At 42.1% G+C, this 21,219-nt stretch overlaps 1 protein-coding gene and 1 non-coding gene across 4 annotated transcripts; one reads left to right on the top strand and one right to left on the bottom strand.

The window, feature by feature from the left end:
* The first annotated feature begins 15 nt into the window (after positions 1-15).
* SYCE3 (synaptonemal complex central element protein 3) lies at positions 16-20,347 on the top strand. Of its 3 annotated transcripts, none has more exons than XM_037006674.2 (4): positions 16-135; positions 1,774-1,841; positions 5,918-6,026; positions 20,097-20,347. In XM_037006674.2, exons 3-4 carry the CDS (start codon positions 5,918-5,920, stop codon positions 20,252-20,254), a joined length of 267 nt encoding a protein of 88 aa, XP_036862569.1. In that variant the 5' UTR covers positions 16-135; positions 1,774-1,841; the 3' UTR covers positions 20,255-20,347. The 3 variants fall into 3 exon arrangements, with proteins under 3 accessions (XP_036862569.1, XP_036862570.1, XP_073070221.1); XM_073214120.1 differs by having other exon boundaries at positions 87-135; positions 1,778-1,841; XM_037006675.2 differs by lacking the exon at positions 1,774-1,841 and having other exon boundaries at positions 30-135.
* Positions 9,662-9,764, bottom strand: LOC118970371 (U6 spliceosomal RNA). The gene has a single exon (XR_005058291.1). It is a non-coding gene; the product is annotated as a U6 spliceosomal RNA (small nuclear RNA).
* Positions 20,348-21,219: the final 872 nt, after the last annotated feature.

Genomic DNA, 21,219 nt, shown 5'->3' with positions numbered 1-21,219 from the left:
CCAATGAGGGCGAGGGCCAGCCCCGGAGGGCGGGCCTGGTAACGGAAAAGGGCGGGGCGCCGCTCGCGGGCGCCTCCTCCTGCCTCCGTGCGCGGCAGGGGCAGCGGCTGGACCCGGGCGCGGGCTGAGCGCGAGGTGAGCGAGGCCGGCCCGCCTGGGGCCCCGGGCGCTGCCTGCGCGCCCCGAGCCCCGGGCCACGGCGCCCCCGACTGTGCCCACCGCCTCGCGCCGGACCTTCGCCCCAGTTCCTCAGCCCCGTCCCCTCATCCCTCCCCTCACCCGGCCCTCTCAGCTCTTCACCCCCTCACGCCGTCTCCTCACCCCTCCCCCCTTCCGCCCTCCCTCTCTACCATCCCCTCGCCCCCTCCCCTCGTCCTCTCCCCTCCCCCTTCCCCCTCCCTCTCTCCCCTCCCCTCCCCCCATCTCCTCGGCCTTCACACCACCACTCACTGCACACCTTCAATTCTTTGTTGATGGAAATCTTGCTCCTTCTTTTTACTGCTCCCCTGGAACAGTTCGTACTGAGACGACCGGGGACACCCAAACCCAATGCCCTGAATCCACTGCCCCCGTGGAAACAGGTGCTGTCCCGGGTGCCGGCGACCTCCAGGCCGTCACTCCAGTGGTCACTTTTCTTCCTTACGCCGCTCTTGGAAGGCACACTTGGTCACTCCTTTACTTTGTTCCCTTGCCAAGACATTCGTACCCGCGCTGCTCTTCACTCCAGTTCGCTGGTTCCTCTTGGTCTTCCCCAGTTGTAAACGTTCGAGAGCTCAGCCCCCTCCTCCTTCTGCCCCGCTTCCTGGTGACCTCCGCTAGTGGCCTTTGAAATGTCTTAAAAAAACAAGGGATGGGGAGGGAGGGGCATTCCAGGCAGTAATAATTAGGGGTGAAGGCACGGAGGCAAGAGAGACCGTGGTTGCGGAGTGCTCGACGTGGTTGTAAAGGCCATTTTATGAGAAGGCTTTAAAACTGAGCAAAGATATTTGAATGAATAGGCTATTGTTCTTCAAAGAACACTGCTTTTACAAGTTTCTTTGTACTGGACTGATGTCCTTGATGACAGGAACTGTGTACTTATTTATTTTTCAATTTCCGTTTTCTGCAGTATTGTTTGATATATAGTAGCACCCAAATTTACCAAATTAAATATTTGCTATGACTGAAGCTTAGGGTGATACGAGGACATGACTATATATTGATAAATATGAGATTTGATGCCTTTAAAGGCATTATTTAGGCAGAGTAGGGCTATTTGAATGTTTACTTTGGTTTTAAAAAGTAATGTTTATTAAAGTTACTAGTTTAAAAATCCAGTATTCCTGAAAAAAAAAAGAATGTTTGATGACTTAATCTGGGCAGTGTTTATATAAGCATTTATATATGTCAGAATCCATCAAACTGTACACTATTTGTGCATTTTATTGTACATCAATATAAAAATTTTTTCAAGGTGAACCATTAAATAAATAAAACACTTTTAAGCACACACACAAAAAAACTCAAATTTTCTTGTGAAAATCAAATAGGAATGCTTATGTAACCCTGGACATAGTAAGTGCCCAATAAATTAACTCTTCAATAGATGACATGAACCATATGCAATGTGTAAATCTTGACTAGATCTTGGCTGTTTAAAAAGGAAACATAGCTGATGGACAGTGACTGTAATGGGGTTTGTAGGGGGGACTTGGTGAAAGGGGGAGCCTAGTAAACATAATGTTCCTCATGTAATTGTAGGTTAATGATACCAAAATTTTTTTTTAAATTAAGAAAGAAACAGCTGTAAAGGACATCCTTGGGACAGTTATGAACATTTGAATTTCAACTGGATATTAGAGGTTAGAGCATTATTATTCATTTTCTTAGGTGTGGCAATGATGCTGGATTTTGAAAGAGAATGTCCTAGTTTTAACTGATGCTTGAGGAAGTGTTTAGGGACTAGGGATGAAGGGTCATGATATCTGCAACTTAGTTTCAGTGTTTCAGAAATAAATATAGTTAAATAATGTTAACAGTGGTAAAATGTAGGTAGTAGGTTTATGGATACTCACTGTGCTATCGTTTCAGCTTTTCTGGATGTTTGAAAACTTGTAGAATGAAAAGTTGGAAAATAAAATAAAATAAAAGGTAACACTCCATTTAAAAAAATCTAGTCTTCCTTGAGCATTTATGTTTAGTTTATAAATCTTTTTTTCAGTAAGACTATTTAATAAATTATTTATTCTAAACAGGATTATTCTAAATAAAATTACCTTTTTCTAAACTTAATCTTATTCTAGGTCTAAAAAATAGTAACTTAATGGTTTTGTTTCGTTTACAAACTTAAGCTCTTTAATTATGAACTTAATATATTCCATTTCTTTAAGCACCTCAATTCTTACTAACAATCCTTCCCACTTTCTTAAGTAATTCTTATAAATGTAAGTCGAACTTATCAATATGATAAACCTCAAGTTCTCTTAACTATCCTAAAACTCTTTATAAACTTACTAAGATTTTTACTTAAAGTTACAACTCATCACCAATTTCAATTTTAAACTAGAATGGAAAAGCTGGCCTGTTACTCCAATAAGCCAGATCATCTTAAACATAGAAATGCATAAAATATCAAATATTCACAGTAACTAGTTTTTTATGGTCTTAAACATTTCCTCTCTTAATTCCCTACCTTCCCAGTAGAGTAAGTTCTCACCCACTAAGGACACATCTATATTATCCCATACAATTTTTGGAGCTCCCTTCTCTTGTGCCGTGAAGAGTTGTCTTGTCAGTTTGCTGAGATTTCACAATGACCAGAGCATGTTGGCTGGGGTTCAGTGACTTTCTGGAAGTCGGGACTTCACTTCCAGAGCATGACTCTCCTTGTTCTTCTACATCTCTGGCCCCTCTTCCTCAGTCACTTTGGCTGGATCCTTCACATTTCCCCAGTCTTGATGTTGAGCCTCTTCATCTGCATCTCTCCCTTGCTCTCACCATTCTCATGTCTTTAAATAGCATCTATATTCTGATGATTCCCAAATTTCTATCTATAGCCTACCCTGTCCCCTGAATTCATTCAACTGCCTACTTATCCCCCCAGTTGGTTGCCTCACAGGCATCTTAAACGTAATATGTTCAAAACTCAGTTTTCTTCTCCACACAAACCAGCCTTTTCCAGTCTTCCCCCATCTCAGTTAATGGTGACCTCCATTTATGGCTGTCCCAGTCAAAAACCTTAATGTCGTCCCCCACGTCCACATTGACTCATCAGCAATTTTGTCATTCCTGCCCTCAAAATTACCCTGAATCATCCTCCTCCATACTATTTCCATCACTCCAGTGCAGATCCGAGCTGTGTAATAAGATACCTCTTATCTCTCACCTGCATTATTCCATTGGCCTCCTTGCCTCCACCCATGTTCATACAAACTATTCTCAACCTGATGATTTATTGACATGTAAATCAGACTGTCACCCTCCAGGCTCCCATTTCACTCAAAGAAGAAGCCAGTGTTTTCAGTGGCCTACAAGGCCCCCCATAATTTCACTCCCCGTGTTCTGACCTCATCTTCTACTGCGCCCTCTTCACTCCTCTGTATCAGCTATACCTCATTGCTTTTTGTTCATGCTATTTTCTCTGCCTGGGATACACTTTCTCCAGACATCTGTAGGGCTCATTCTCTCACTTCTTCAGGTCTCTAGTCAAACTCACTTCAGCAAGACCATCCCTAAACACTTATTTAAATTGCAGCCACCACCCTACACACATTCTCCCACCCCACCTCCATCTCTGGTCGACTTTTTTTCCTTAGTGCTTATTCCTCTCCTATTTTTTTCACTTATTAATCTGGTTTTTTGTGAACGTTCCACACTAGAATATAAATCCCATTAGACTGAGGATTTTAATTTATTTTATTCGCTACTGTACCTTCAATAAGTATGTGTTGAATATATGGATAAAATACTATAATTGGGGCTTTATAACTTAATGAATTGAACAACTAGCCCACACAAGTTAGATATAGATTATGTTATTATCTCCTTCTTTGCCTCATACATATGTTTGTAACCATCCACATGATAGAATTATTTTATTCTATTTGCATTTCTTTAGCTCTTTTGTAAGAAAACTGTAGCCATTTTTTAACTTCACAGAGTTAGGTGTTCTTTCATGGGTCTTTTCTCATAACATCTCTTGGAAATACACAATTCTTATAGATTTTAAATAAAAATTTAATTTAATTTAAATTCATTGAGTTATGGATCTCTTAAGGCTTTCTTCAATATTTGCTCACAACTCAGAACTGGATGAGAATGGGAGTGGTCAGGAGCTAGATTATGAAAAATCTTATATCTATAGTAATAATCTCAAAGAGATTGTATTTTATACTGAAAGAAACAGAGAGCTTTGAAGAGTTTCAAACAGAGTGACATGGTCAGATCTGCATGTTAGGAGAGGTCACTCGAGGTGAACTGGAAAATGGATTGTACAGGATGAAACTACAACCAAGAAGACCATTTAGAAGTCTATGATGATAGTCCATGGGAGAGGTGAAGAGAGGCTGCACCAGTAGTTCCAAACTTTATATTTTCAGCTCCAACTCTAACCTTTCTCCTGAACTCCAGGCCCACATTTTAACTGCTTATTTGTATGTCCACTTGGAGACCTGATAGGCATCTCATGTCAACATGTTCAAAATAGAGTGCTTGGTTTCCCTTCTAATCTGTTCACCTACTTTTCCTCATTTCACACAAAGTAACAAGCCGTCTGTCAAGTTGTTCTCACCAAAATTAGCAGTCATTCTGATTTCTCTCTTCCTATAACTTGCCCTTGCAAACCTGGACACCTCAAATCTACCAATTTTTGTTGGCCTGTTTTCCAAAACAGCCCAAACCCTTTCACTTCTCACCATTGATGTAATGTACCACTCTGGTCCAACCTCTGGACCACTCTGCTGCTCTCCTGACTGAATGGTCTTCCCACTCTTGCCTACTGTCAGCCTTCTGCAACAGTCAATTTTGCAAACAGCATCTGCAGTTATTATCTTAAAGCATAATCACATAATGCCCTGCTCTCAACCTCCAGTGGCTTTCCCTCACACTCCGAATAAAGCCAAAGTTCTTGCCTGCTTAGCTGATCTCATGTCATACCGTTGTTCTCAACAGCATTCTACAGTTTCTTTCTACTCCTTAAAACGTGCCAGGGCCACTCCCACTTCTTCTTGAGCCGTTCCCTCGGCCTAGAACTTCCTCTTGATCATCCCAGGCCAACTCCTTTTTAATCACGCAAGTGTAATTCAAATGTTACTTCATTACAAAGGACTTCTCTGACTTTAAAAGCTAAAACACCCCTCCCCATGAAAGAGCCTCTCTATTAAACCACTCTGTTTTATTCCCTCTATGGCAGTGACCACAAACTGAAGTTATCTGATCAGTCTGTTAACTTGCTTTTTATCTTTCTACCCTGGAACAGAACCTACATGAGAGCATGGGTTTTATGTCTGGATCCACAGATATACTGCAGTATCCACAGAGCCATAATAGGTGTCTAGAACATAGTAGATACTCAGTAAATCTATAATCAATGATGGACAATGGAATGGACCTCAATTAAAGCTGCAGCCTTGGGCAGAAGGAGGAAGGGACTGACAGGAGAGACTTTAAAGAACCAGGCCAAGCTATGAGCTCCACAAAGGCAGGGTTCAGTTCACTGGTGGCTCCCAAGCACTGGGCCTTCCTAACACATAGATGAGTAAAATCTGTTCCATGAACAAATACAAAAATTGTTGAGTTTCAGTAACCCCTTAAGTCAGAAAGCTAGAAGGAGAAATTAAAGATGACCTCAGGTCTCTGGCATGGGTACCTCCGTGTGGGTAATGGGCTGGAGTTGAAACGCTGACTGTCTCACTGCATCTTCTTTCTGTGAACTGCTTAGATGGCTGATTCTGACCCTGGGGAAAGAGACTATGACAGCACGCCAAAAACACTGTCAGACCTGAATAAAGACTTGGAAAAACTACTGGAAGAAATGGAGAAAGTCTCAGGTAGGTCCTTCCCCAGGCAGAATGCCTTCTCTCTTGTTGCCAAGAGCTCAAGTCCTCCCTTCACTTCTGAGCTCAAATCAAGTGCCTTCTTAACGAGGCCTTCCCTATCCACCTCTCAACTTCTATACTGTGTAAGTACCATGTCACAAAATTTGACACTTACCACTGAATATCACCTTGAATGGTTTTCTATTTTGTGTGTGGTTGCAACTTATTTTTGAAACTGGACTGTTATCTTTGAGAGCAGAAATAGTGACTTCTTCTGTAACTGAGCACAGTACCAGCTACACCCAAGCTCAAGTACTCAGCAAATGACAAATGATGTTAGTATAACACCTGTGAATAAAACCGGAACATTCTTTCTGTACATTATTTAAATAAAATGAGTTCAGAGTAATAGTGCTAAGATAGGTGAGATGCTGAAATGGGAGGTAAAACTCACCAGCATAAAGCAGCAGGAGAGTTAAATAAATTTTTCCATTTTTGGAAAAGAACGCTAGTCTTTTACTCAACATGTTTCCACTGTAATAGCCAGCAGTGGTAGTGATAAAATTATAATTTAGTTAATTTGTTTTTTACTGATTCATAGTATGTGTAATTCTTATAATTTGTGAGCCTAAGTTTTCTAAAATTTTAGAAAGCATACATACTCTATTCAAATGAAAAAAACTATTTTTAAGGACACTATTAGTTTGCAAATAATCTCCATTCATTACAACAGGCTTTAGAGAATTTCTACTTAGAAATGTTTGTAATTTTTCTGCCTATGTACCTGAAAGTTAACCCTCCTTTTAAAAAAAATTTTTATAATTCATTTTCCACTATAAGTTATGTAATTCTTTTCTTCTAATTAAATATTCTTATTTAATAGCATTTGCCGAGCACTAACTATGAGCTATTCTAGGCATACAAAGTTGAATAAAGATGCTCCTTCATTTGAAGAAGTGGGTAGGGGCAAGAAACAGCCATCAAGATGACTAATTATAATTTAAATATATAAATTAAAAACTATATATTAAAATTATAATCCGGCAAATACTAATAATGGTGCAAAGCAAGTACTAGAGAGAAAAGGAGAGGCTGACTGCTTGGGAAGGCGGGTAAGGCCGGCAGCAGAGCGCTAGAGAAGGAGCTGAGACCATACAGATGAGGCGGGGGTGCTGCGGGTAGAGAAGAAAGGCGGCCCAGCGGAAGAGACAGCCAAGGCTGTGTGCCCATGAAGGAAAGGCCAGCACAGACAAGGAGCCAGATCGGCACGTGGGATCCCCGAGGTGGCAGACCCAAGGAGGGAAGCGGCTGAAAAAGTGAGAAGGGTCTTTAATGCCAAGTGAAGGAGTTTTACCTTTCGTCTAGGTGATAGAGAACCGCTTCGGATTGCAAGAAAGACATTTGTTTTTTTCACATAGACTCCTCCGGTAAGGGTGTCAGGGATGGTTTCAAGAGGGAAGACCCATCAGGAAACCTTTGTAGAACTAGCGGCTAAAAGGGAGCTAGCCTTAATTGAGGCTTGGCGCTGGGAACAGGGTGGGAATTGCAGATCGCTGCAGTAGGAGCCCCTGTAAGCGTTCCTTATGTACCAAGGCTAGTAAGTCTTCGTTCGAAATCATAATACATTTCCTCAGTCTGTTATTTTCCTATTAATTTTGTATATAAAGTTCGGTAAACAGAAGTCTTGTGCAGTGAAAACCTATCAATATTTTTCTTTCTGATTTATTCCCATTGTTTTGATGCCTAGAGAATTTTCCCTTAATCCGAAATCAGTGTAATATTTGCTTATCTTTTCTCTTACTTTTCTTTGTGTTCCTTTTCAACATTTAATTCTAAACCATCTGGTGCACCAAGGAAACCAAGCTGTGTACTGCGTTTTTGTTTGGATCCGCTAGAGACTCTGGCAAATACTCAAAAATTAATTAAGGTAGTAGTTGCATAAATTTTTAAGTAATAATGGTTAATATTGCTAAAGTACTGTTACTAAGGTAATAGTGTTTTTTTTAAAGTGCTCTCTTACCTTAGAGACAAGGTTGAGAGATGTTTATATTGAACAATTCACATAAAAGACTCAGCTTCGACAATTTAAAAACTTAAGGTTTCCTCAATAAACTTAAAGTTGTCTGACTTGGAACTGTTGTATTTAAGCAGCTTCACTATTAGGAGGTTTGTGTACATCATTTGCCACAGGACTAAAAAAGATTTAGCCTATGTCTGCTTGCCATGAATGAGGCTTTTGACATGGACAGTTCCATATCCCCTCACCTTGGTGCTTTTCCACATCACATTCCTTAAATTGGTATAAGGTCCATTATTTTCCCTTTACCTTATTCTTTTCTTTAGTTTTAGTTTCACATATTTTCCTCTTTTTCTAATTCTGCTTTTATATAAATGTACTGCACTGTTGTCTAATTTGGGGATAATATAAGTCTTTTAAAAAATTTCCTTAGCAATTTACCAGCTGTTAAAAGTATGTTTTTATCAACATATAAGCAACCACCAATTAAATAATATTAAAATATTTTGTATAATTTACCTTTATCTTAGGCAAACTATACTATGTTCTTGGGCCCACAGATTCAAATCCAATGGTTGGGAATATTAAAATGTTCTTCTACCTGAAGTGTAAGCACCAGAACTATTTCCTCATAGTGTCTCTAGGACAAGTTAGGACAAATATTGTTAACAGAAGTAGCATTACTTTGGACCAGAATGATCTAATTTCTTACCCTGATACTTTCTGTTAAATTTAAAGGCCTAGTAGGTGAGTCCTTGGCCTCTGTCATCCCTAGAAGCCTTTGTCCAGTTCTCGCAGTGACCACACAGGGCAAGGAAAGTCACCAAGGAAGCAATCATAGCAGTTATTAAAACCACCAACGAGCAAATGAATGTACTCTGGACAAGTTAAGCTGCAGTGTGCCTTATGCTAGTGAGCCTTGAGAATGCAAAGTTCTTCAGGTACAAGGAGAGATTCTAACTTGTTTTTTTCTCCCCCAAATCAATCCCATGATGTTAGTTTAGAAATGATTTTTTTATTACTCATGAAGTTCTTTTACAGTACAGCAGAGATAGCTGACTGGTCTCATAGTATGTCAGATTTTATGGCTTACCACACTAGTTTCATTATTGTTAATCAGTAAGTTCCCCTTCATCATTTTTTTCTTTCTTTTTTCTTTTGTTAGCTTTCTTACATATTTATTCTTCCATGTGAATGATAGATTCTTTAATATTTTATTTGGAATTGTGTTAACCCTATACATTAATATGGAAGGAATATCTTTTTAACATTAAGTGTTCTCATCCAGAAACATGGTTATATCTTCCAAATTGTTCAGATGTTCTTCAATATGTCTCAAAAGGGTTTTGCAATATTCTCCTCCAGTTTCTTTTTCTTTGCTTTCAGTTGTATTTTTTTCCAATTCTACTGAGACATAATTGACATATAATATTGTATAAGTAGGTTATTCAACATAATGATTTAAGAGAATTGATAAATGATTTCTACAGTAAGTTCATTTAATATCCATCACCTCACATAATTACAAGTTTTTTCCCCTTGTGATGAGAACTTTTAAGATCTACTGACTTAATAACTTTCAAATCTACAATACAATATTGTTAGCTACAGTTGTCATGCTGTTCATTACATAAAAACATAACGCTTCACAAATTTGCTTCTCATCTTTGTACAAGAGCCATGCTAATATTTTCTGTATTGTTCTAGTTTTTGTATATATGCTGGCAAAACAAGAACTCTCCAGATTTTTCAATGCATTTACTTCTGTGTTTTTGTTCCTATTGTAAATAGGACGTTCTTCCATTTTTTTTTAATCTATGATACCAACTCACTTTATTTTTTATTTCTGATGTTCCTCTATTTTATTTGCTATATAATTAATACTAGTATACAAGAAGGCTGTAGATTTTTGGGCATTTAGTATTATTATAATGTCATTAATAATAGTAATAGCTTATATTTATTGTTTACCATGTGTTCATCTCCTTACTATATGCTTTATACACATTCTCATTTAATCCTTATAACAAACTTATGGGGGATAGACACCATTGCTATCTTGATTTTATAGATGAGGAAGCTGGAGCTCAGAGAGTTTAAATAATTTGTTCAAAGGTGCTAGGTTGAACTATAGTACTGTTCCAGTCTACTCAACTCTAGAGTCCTCTTTTTCTATATTCTGAATTTTTATGTACATACTTGGAAACAACTGTTTATTGAATGTTTCAAAGACCTTAATGGCTAAACTCTCAGAGATAATTTCGATAACTTTTTCCATTGCTTCCTTGGTTATTGCTTTAAGATTGTATGAATTTGGGTACTTCATATTTCCTCCATATTACCCATTCTATCAATATTTTCTGATTTATTAGCATACTATTATATGTGGTGGGATTTTTCAGGTGTGATTAATAGCATTTAAAAAATAAATAATAATCATAACATAATTATATTTCTATTTAATAAGTATAAATAATTATTAATTTGATAATTAATTTTAAACAAATGTTGCATGTTCATTGCTCTAAAAATTCAAAGTAAAATTCAACAGTGACTGCAATGGGGTGTCAGGGGGACTTGATAATTTGGGTGAATGTAGTAACGACAGTGTTGCTCATGTGAAACCTTTATAAGATTGTATATCAATGATACCTTAATAAAAAAAATTCAATCAAAATAGAAAATTTCAAAGAAAGTTTAAAATCAACAAAATCCAGTCACCCAGAATTAACTACTGTTAACATTGGTGAATACTATTCCAAGTTGCTCTCTATGCAAAAATAAAATGATGGGCCAATGGGCAGATGCTTGGAGGGACCATTTTCTTGTAAGATACACGTTTATTAAAATGGAATAATACTATACAAGCCACTTTTTATATAAAGGATACTACTGTCACTATTCGCAGATGCCATAATGTTATACATAGAAAACCCTAAAGGCTCCACCAAAAAACTATTATAACCAATAACTGGATTCACATACAAGGAGAGATTTTAACTGGTAGGATACAAACTTAATACACAGAAATCTGTTGCATTCCTATATACTAACAATTAACTAGGAGAAAGAGAAATCAGGAAAATAAGTCCATTTACAATTGCATCAAAAAGAATAAAATACTTGGGAATAAATCTCACCAAGGAGGTAAAAGACCTGTACTCTGAAAACTGTAAGACACTCATGAGAGAAAATAAAGAAGACACAAATAAATGGAAATCTATCCCACGCTCATGGATAAGAAGAATTAATATTCTTAAAATGGCCATCCTGCTCAAAGCAATTTGCAGATTCAGTGCAATCCCTCTCAAAATAACAACAGCATTTTTCCATAAACTAGAGAAAATAATCCTAAAATTCATATGGAACCACAAAAGACACTGATTAGCCAAAGCCATCCTGAGAAAGAAGAACAAAGCTGGGGGTATTACGCTTCCTGACTTCAAGCTCTATTACAAATCTACAGTAATCAAAACACTATGGTACTGGCTCAAGAACAGATCCATAGAACAACTGAACAGAATAGAGTCCAGATACAAACCCACACATATATGGTCAATTAATATACAATAAAGGAGCCATGGACATACAATGGGGAAAAGCGGCCTCTTCAATAACTGGTGTTGGCAAAACTGGACAGCTACATGTAAGAGAATGAAACTGGATCACTGTCTAACCCCATACACAAAAGTAAACTCAAAATGGATCAAAGACCTGAATTAAGACATGGAACCATAAAACTCTTAGAAGAAAACATAGGCAAAAATCTCTTGAACGTAAGCATGAGCAATTTTTTCCTGGAAACATCTCCTTGGGCAAGGGAAACAAAATAAAAAATGAATAAGTGGGACTACATCAAACTAAAAAGCTTCTGTACAACAAAGGACACCATCAGCAGAACAAAAGGCAACATACAGTATGGTAGAATATATTTGTAAGCAATTTATTCAATAAGGAGTTAACATCCAAAATATATAAAGAGCTCATATACCTCAACATCAAAATAACGAACAACCCAATTAAAAAATGGGCATAAGACCTGAACAGACACTTCTTCAAAGAAGAAATACAGATGGCCAACAGACACAAAAAAGATGCTTCACATCGCTAATCATCAGGGAAATGCAAATTAAAACATAGTGAGCTATCACCTCACACCAGTTAGAATGGCCACTATCTAAAAGACAAGAAATAATAATATTGGCGAAGATGTGGAGAACAGAGAACCCTCCTACTGCTGGTGGGAATGTCAATTGGTACAGCCACTGTGGAAAGCAGTATGAAGGTTCCTCAAAAAACTAAAAATAGAAATACCATTTGACCCAAGAATTCCACTCCTAGGAATTACCCTAAGAATGCAGGAGCCCAGTTTGAAAAAGACAGATGCACCCCTATGTTGATCACAGCACTATTTACAATAGCCAAGATATGGAAGCAGCCTAAGTGTCCATCAGTAGATGAATGGATAAAGAAGATGTGGTACATATACACAATGGAATATTACTCAGCCATAAGGAGAAAACAAATCCTACCATTGGCAACAACATGGATGGAGCTAGAGGGTATGATGCTCAGTGAAATAAGCCAGGTGGAGAAAGACAAGTACCAAATGGTTTCACTCATACGTGGAGCATAAGAACAAAGCAAAAACTGAAGAAACAAAACAGCAGCAGAATCACAGAACCCAAGAATGGACTAACAGTTACCAAAGGGAAAGGGACTGGGGAGGGTGGGTGGGAAGGGAATGAGAAGGGAAATAAGGGGCATTGCAGTTAACACACATAATGAGGGGGTGCATGGGGAAGGCAGTACAGCACAGAAAAGACCAATAGTGACTCTATAGCATCTGACTACGCTGATGGACAGTGACTGTAATGGGGCATGTGGTGGGGACTTGATAATGGGAGGCATCTAGTAACCACAATGTTGCTCATGTAATTTTATATTAATAATACCAACATAAAAATTAAAAAGAAAAGAATTATCTACATGGTGCTGTGAGATAGCCAAAGGGGAACCTAATTTAATGTAAGGAGCCAAGGAAGGCCTCCTCAAGTAAATGACTTCTCAGCTAAGACTACAATAGGAGCAGGAGTTGCTGAATGAAAGAAAGAAGTAGAAAAGTAGAGATGAGAGTTCGGGAACACAGAAAGAGGGGCATGTTTGCAAGGAGGTGGGCAGACGGAGTCCAGTTACAGACATGCTGAGCTGCGAGTGCCACTTCACGTGAGATGGGCATATTCTCCACACTCTCAAAAACATGATCCCAGAGCTTAGTAGCCGCACCAGTAGGGGTGAGGTTTAATGATACCGGTAACTGTTGAACCACTGTGTTGTATACTTGAAACCGGTATCGGATTGTACATCAACAATACTTCAATTAAAAAAAAAAAAAAGAAATGCCCAGAATAGGCAAGTTCATAGAGATAGAAAACAGATCCGTGGTTGGGAGGTGGGGGGAGGATGGGGAGTGACTGCTTAGTAGATGCAGTATTTACATTTGGGGTGAAGAAAACAAATAAAGGCAATGATCACCACTCTGTGGATGTACTAAATACCACTGAATTGTATATACTTCAGTTAGAATGGTGAGTGTCATGGTGTGTGAATTTTACCTCAGTAAAACAAATCATACTTAAATGTCAAATAATATTAAATTTACATTCTTCCAAATTTAATAAATTGTTTCTTTTGATACTTAAAAAAATAGATTATCCATGATACTTCAATGAAATATATATTATATACATATAAAATCGCAGAGCTTAATGTAAATTGGGATAGCCATTATAGAAAACAATATGGAGGTTCCTCAAAAATTAAAAATAGGACTACAGTATGATCAGCAATCCCACTTCTGCATAAATATCTGGGAAATGAAGGAAATGAAATAGTATCTCAGAGAGACATCTGCACCCCCTTGTTCATCGCAGCTCTATTCACACAGCCAAGATATGGAAACAACCTAAGTGTCCATTGAGAGATGAATGGATAAAGAAAATGTGGAATCGTTTTTGGCCTTAAAAAAGAAGGAAATCCTGTCATTTGTGACAACATATATGAATATGTAGATCCTAGGTGTTCTCATGCACAGACCCAAAGTGATGACTGTGCAGTGATGAATCTTAATTAGCTGGATTGTGGTGATCATTTCACAATGCATGCACATATCAAAACATCAAGTTATATACCTCAAATATGTACATTATTGTCAATTGTACTTCAATAAAGCTGAAAAATATATAATCCCAGGGCTCAAAAAGACATCAAGACTTGGGGGGTTGGGAACAGAGGTGTTTAAAGCACCATTTATTTATTCATTCATTCTCTCAATAAATATTTTGTGAATGACCACCTATGTCAGGCCCTGCATTCAAGTTGCTTATAGTCTGATGGGGAAATAATTCCAATATATGTGTTAATTGCTATAACAGAAGGATATTAGAATACCAGTGGGACTTTGAATGGATGGTTCCCAAACACTTGATATCCAGCTTTCTAATTTTGCCAGTCTACTGGATTTAAAGTGTTATCTGATTGTTTTAATTTTTACTTCTGTAATGAGTTCCAGACTCTTTCAATATGCTTCTTAGTCTGTTGGGTTTCCTTTTTGGAACATAAGAATCAGTGCACCATAAGTAGTTGAAACATGGACATTGGTGCTTGATTACCTGGGTCTAATCCTGCCTGTGCCATTATTAGCCAAATGACCTTGGCAAGCCACTTAACCTCTCTGTGCCTCTGTTACCACTTCTGAAAAATGAAGATAATTATAGTATCTACATCTTAAATTTAAATAAGCATTTTATTGGGGTGAAATCACATAATAAAATTAACCATTTTCAAGTATCCATTCACTGGCATTTAATATATTCACAATGTTGTATAGTCACCAACCCTACCTAGTTCCAAAACATTTTCATCACCCTAAAAAAGACAATTCATACCCATTAATTAATCTCACTTCCATAATTCTCTATCCCCACCCCTGGTAACCACCAATATGTTTTCAGTCTCTAAGGATTTACCCATTCTGGAAACTTCACCGGAAGGAGGCGTACAAAGTGTGACATTTTGTTTCTGGCAACTTACCCTCTGCTTTGGCCTTAGGAAACTCAGAGCTAGAATTCCAGCTGTTACGTAGGACTCTATGAGATTCATTTCTGGGGGCTCTTTTTTCCCCTGAATTTTAATTTCTTGCCTACACTAACTCTTTGACCTGAATACCTCAATTATTTATTTTACAGTAAGAGTTTCTCCTTTCTCACGCACCTAATATGTGGGTTTACATGTTAGTAGGCAGTTTGCATATATTGTCGCAACCCTTCAGGGGCCGAGGCAAGACGCCCAAGGTCTTGATTCTTCTAGGCTTTATTGTCTAATCTCTCACGGCGGTTACAGCAGTTGTCGGGAAGCTCTCCTCCCTCCCGGCGGGCTCCCTTATATTCAGTCACCCAACCAATCCGGGACAGTATCATGCGTGACCTTTAACCGGATAGGTGTCACGCACCACTCTAAGCGGGCAGCACGAGCTGTGCACGGGTACGAAAGTCTGCTGGGCCAATCCCCAACAGGGAAGAGGGGAAAGGGTGGTGAGCAGGAAGCAGGCGCCATCTTTAGGGCGTTGTCCAGCTAGAGTGGGGCTCAGCCTCGGCCATAGGCCAGGCCCCCACATCTCCCCCTTTATTGTTTTATAACCAAAGGGCTGTCGGGATCATGCCTGTCTTAGGTCGTCCGGAGTCTGCGGCATTCTTACCCATCCTCAGGCAACAGACAGCTTAGGTCTGCGCCCTGTCTTAGGTTGATATGCGCAGCTCCCGATCTTACCCGTCCTTGACTACTGATCCAGCATATTAATCCATACTCTAGGGGAGATGCCTTCCTCTAGCGCTGCCATGGCCTGCAACAGGACCTTCCGTTCTCCCGTTGCTGTTTTTGTATGGAACAGACTTTCCTCCCGACCAGGAGGAGGCCCACAATTAGCAATATTCCTATGATACCTACACCTGACCAGGGTTTGGTGGCGTTTAACACAGCTTCAGCTATTTGAGCTACGGAGCAAAATTTCTAACCATAGCTGAGTGGTGAGCTCGTCAAGCTCACTGGACCAATTGTGGTTAACATCTTGCCTAACTGTCTGGACAAGTTGGCAGCTTTAGAATAATTATGAAAAGGAATACCAGTAATACACCCCCATATAAGAATGGATGCAGCCCACAGACAGAACCTCCCCCAAGAGGTCCAATTGTTTTTGAAGAAGGTTCATGTGTTGGTTAACCAAGGCCATCCCATTCTTAAAATGGCAGGAGCAGAAGCAGTGCGATCATCTTGTACCTCCGCTCCGGGGTTTTACACTCTGCGTATCAGATGTTCAGGCACCCAAACGGGGTTCTGCTGGTTCATTCAGCGTCTCTGCCGTAGGAATGGTGATAGTCAGAGCGGCGGTGGCTGCAGCTGCAGCTCGGCTCCGCCGTCGCCTGCTGTAGGATCCACGGCAGGAGCAGAAGCAGTGCGATCATCTTGTACCTCCGCTCCGGGGTTTTCCACTCTGTGTATCAGACGTTCAGGCACCCAAACGGGGTTCTGCTGGTCCTGTGGAAAAACACAAACCGAGCCTCGGGTCCAGATTATCACTGGGTCCGGGCCTTTCCATGTTCCTTCCAACACATCCTTCCACAAAACTTTAGGCATGTGTTTTGGATTGGATTGTTGACCGTGCCGCTCTGCTGCACTGCGGCCATTTTTGTCCAGTGTTCTAAAATCTTCTCCTATTCCCCCTTTTTGTTTATATAAGGCATTCTTGAGGGTGAGGTGGGTGCGTTCCACCATACCCTGACCCTGAGGGTTGTCTCTAGCTCCCTGCTGCTCTCATGACACAACAGGATGTCACCCATATAATGATAGATGATTATCAGGGGAAACTGTTTCCTGACAGTTTGTAAGGCCTTCTTTACATACACATGGTGGGGCTATTAGCCATGCCCTGTGGCAATAAACCTTTGACAGTCTCTGGGGTGAAGCAGGATGGAGAAGAAACAGAATTCCATCCTCTGGGCAGGGCCACAGGGAGAGGAAGGCCTAATTGTACAGGTCCCATAAGCTCCATCTGTCTGTTCACTGCCCTGAGATTATGGAGTAATCTCCACTTGCCAGACTTTTTCCTAATTACAAAAATAGGTGTGTTCCATGGCAAGGTAGAGGGCTGGAGGTGACCAGCTGCTATCTGTTCTTGTACTAAAGTGTGGGCTGCTTCCTTCTTTTCTTTGGTGAGGGGCCACTGAGGTACCCACACGGGCCTTTTTGACTGCCATGTTATTTCTATAGGCTGTTTTCCCTCAGTGGCCCCGAAGAAAAACCCAATCCTGGTCCTCCGGGCCCTTTGGGCGGTCTCCCTGCTAAAAGGATTGGTTGTTCTTTCCCTTGGAGATCCCTCCCTAGTCCTCTAGTGCCCGCGTACCCCTGTTTTTTCATTATGGCATTAGACTGCTCACTGTAAAGAGTCTCTGTGGTTAGTTTAACTCTGCTATTAAACCTGTTCTCTAGCTCATCCCCCGAAAGTTCCCCGTCTTCATCCTCGTCATATGGCAGTCCCTGTTCAGATCCCCCTTCCGATGCCTTTGCGGAGGCACGCTCTTCTCGTACTTCCTCTAATATTTCCTCCCCCTCTTGGATGGCCTCTCGGCAGCTTGGCTTCTGTCCCTTCAGGCAATTTTTTACTCGACCCCAAATAGGGATTGTCCCTGGTGGAAGGGGCTCCCTCTTGTCTGCCCGGCGTAGGTCATCCCCCAGCCTGTCCCATAAAGGGCTGGTGATCTTTCCTTCATCTAAGAACCATGGGGCACAATTCTCTATAGTGTTCAGGAATGCCCTGGCAGTCTTCGTTTTCAAAGGGGTTCCATTAGCTCTAAGGAGCGCTTTCAGAGGTTCCTAGAGGCCTCCGTCTCCATCCTCTCTCTAAAGGGGCAAGTATCCTAGTTATGATTTTAGATGGACTACGTCGCTAATTCCGCGAACCTTTTGATTTCGTCGCCACTCTGCGAACCTTTTGATTTCGTCGCCACTCTGCGAACCTTTTGATTTCGTCGCTGCTCTGCGAACCTTTACTGGCGCCTCCTCATTCCATATATTAGAATAAACAATGTCACAAACACTAACAGGACACACACACTACACATAAACACCCACCGCAACTGCCTGCCGTCTGCCCTGCCACGTATACTTTCAGTTTACTCGCCGATCCACTCACCCTTCTCGGTTCCCTCTCCCGGTCTAGCCAGCCAACCGAACGGCGTCCAGTGACGTTCATCAGCAGGCACCAGGGTCAGCGGATCAGGTCGCGACGAGGTTTAGCGATTCCCGGGGTTCGGCACCACTTGTCGCAACCCTTCAGGGGCCGAGGCAAGACGCCCAAGGTCTTGATTCTTCTCTAGGCTTTATTGTCTAATCTCTCACGGCGGTTACAGCAGTTGTCGGGAAGCTCTCCTCCCTCCCGGCGGGCTCCCTTATATTCAGTCACCCAACCAATCCGGGACAGTATCATGCGTGACCTTTAAGTGGATAGGTGTCACGCACCACTCTAAGCGGGCAGCACAAGCTGTGCACGGGTAAGAAAGTCTGCTGGGCCAATCCCCAACAGGGAAGAGGGGAAAGGGTGGTGAGCAGGAAGCAGGCGCCATCTTTAGGGCATTGTCCAGCTAGAGTGGGGCTCAGCCTCGGCCGTAGGCCGGGCCCCCACATATATGATCCATTTAACCTTCACAGCAAGCCATGCAATTAGGATGTTGTCTGTCCTTATGAATTAGGAGACTGAAGCCACTTGTTCCAAGTCACAGAGCAAGTGGAGTGCCAGGAGCAAGCTCTGCTCTGACCCCCACATCTGAAATGGTGGTCTGCAGGCCCCCTGCATCAGAATTATCTGGGATGCTTGTTAAGGTGCAGGTTCCTGGGCACCATTCCCAACCTGCTAGACAAGACCTCTCTGAGCTGTGGGAGGGGCCAGCTGTCCATGTTTTAACGTGTGTTAAATGACTGTCATGCTTCCAGAAGTCCAAGAATCCCTGTGCCAGCAGGACAGTCGTGTGCCCTCCCTCTGCTGGTCCTTCACACAGCTTTTCTACCAGTTTTTCTCCAGCCAAATAGATGTCACTTTCTGTAGAACTTCAAGTCTGCCGTGCTGCTGACCTCAGTTGTGTCGATATACATGTGCTTTATTGGTCATCATTCTGCTAGCTCCTCTTTGGTTAATTTCCTTGAGGACATAGTTTCTCAAGGAATCCAGTGTTTTCAAGCCAGCAAAGAGGATTTACTGTGGTTGGCTGTCATGCAGAAGGGAGATGACCTTGTTATTCGTAGTTCCAGGGAGTGAACCACAGCGGTGCGGCAAGAGTTGCAGTGAGAAGGCTGGGGACGTGGGGTTTCTGCACACTTCCACTGGATGTGTGTAAGAAGCACACGTTCATCTATAGGCCCAGGGGACACACCCTCAAGTTGCTCTCAGCGCAGGAAGCTCAGTCAGTAGAGTGGTGAGCACCAAAGGATGCCCGACACAGACGCAGCTTACCTTCTTGGGAGGAGCCCAAGCCTGGCCTTAACGCTGGAGTGGAGTGGGCAGGCGTCCCAGGCCACTGAGCACGAGGCGACACGAGGCTCGGGGCCTTGCAGGAACGGGAGCCCTACCTGAGTGTATGAGCTTGGGTGGGTGTCATGACAACCTGGGGGTCACCCTGCAACCGCTGGCATCTGCATTCGCGTAAGAATCTGTATTTGCTCTAATTTTTCCTGACATTTCATGTCAGACTGGCCTCCAGCCTTTTAGTGTCATGGCCTAATGTAACCAGAATTAAGACTTGGGTGTATTGCAGAAGTTTCATCAGCGCTCTGTGTAAGGAGTTTTAATAGGGCTTTTATGAGCCCTGTAATGGGTAGCCTACTGCTTTCTCTCCTGAGAGAAAACTGGGTGACTCAGCAGGATCTGAGCATAGTTGGAAGCATCTGGCTCTCCCCAGGGGGCCCCAGAGCCGCAGACCCACCCCATAGCCTGACTGGGACCTGTCTGGTTGTTGCAGTGCAGGCCACATGGATGGCCTACGACATGGTGGTGATGCGCACCAACCCCACGCTGGCGGAGTCCGTGCGCCGGCTGGAGGATGCCTTCCTCAACTGCAAGGAGGAGATGGAGAAGAACTGGCAAGAGCTGCTCAGGGAGACCAAGCGCAAACAGTGACGCTGCGGGCAGCCTGTGCGGAGAAGCCACTGGTGGTGGGTTTTCTGCTTGGCGGAGTGACAGCGACCCAAATATACGGCGCTATGCACAGCACTTGATTTCTCAGTAAACTTATTTTCAAGCACAACCTGAGGACCCCCTTCTGCCTTACCCAGCTACACATCCAACCTTTGTGGACAAAACATGAGAAAGTGTAAGATGTAGCTGCTTTCAGTGAATTAAACACATTTAGTGCCAGCAGTGCCAAGCACAGAATAAAAAGAAAAAAAGGGGCCAGACAGGAACAAACTAGGTCAGAGGGTGGGACATGGGAAACTAAATACATTTAGTTTATTTACCTTCCTATGGTGGCTTCCAAAGTGGGTGAAGGGGAGCACGAATCATTCAGTCATGGGTCCTGGGAACTCTGCCAGGGGCTTCCGTATGGGACCTTACGTTCTCACAGCTCTTCTGAGTGACAGAGTCCACTAGCCCCACTTCAGAGGCAAGAAAAACGAAGTTAGATGTCTTGTCCATGTCCACACAGACATGTAAGGGCAAAGGTGAAATCCAGGTCTTACTTAAGCAAGGGGTTGGGGGGAAGTGGGGTGGCTTCTTCAGGGGCTAAGTAGGTGAGAGAGACCCACAAGGCTGCAGAGGAACATGGGGCTGAATGGCCCTGGCCAGCTCTGGGTGGGGGCTGCAGACAGCAGAGAAGCTTCGCAAAGATTCTCGGCCTGAGGACCAATCAGGCAAAGGAGGGCAACAGAGTTGTTCCTGGGGTGCCAGGCCAGGCTCCCCACAACTCAGGACAGGCAGGAAAGCCCAGAGGCAAGGAGGTTTTCCGGGGACTTCCCGGTTCCTTGTTCCCCGTTCCCACTCCCTCACGGGCTGCTTGCCTATCTTGGAGCCCCAGGGACAGAACACAGGAAGCCAGAATGTGCCTCCAGCCATCTTCCTCCTTGGCTCTGGGGTCACTGAGCTCC

This window comes from Manis javanica, chromosome 10 (assembly GCF_040802235.1).
Source record: "Manis javanica isolate MJ-LG chromosome 10, MJ_LKY, whole genome shotgun sequence".
Taxonomy (NCBI): Eukaryota; Metazoa; Chordata; class Mammalia; order Pholidota; family Manidae; genus Manis; species Manis javanica.
Note: the sequence above shows the minus strand (reverse complement) of the source record. Positions and strands in the feature narration are given on the sequence as shown.

What these genes read in the sequence shown, in the direction of transcription:
- SYCE3 (XM_037006674.2), top strand. Translation starts at nt 5,918, where the DNA reads ATGGCTGATTCTGACCCTGGGGAAAGAGACTATGACAGCACGCCAAAA. An exon ending in AGAAATGGAGAAAGTCTCAG is followed by an intron (nt 6,027 to 20,096) that starts GTAGGTCCTTCC and finishes TGGTTGTTGCAG; the next exon opens with TGCAGGCCACATGGATGGCC.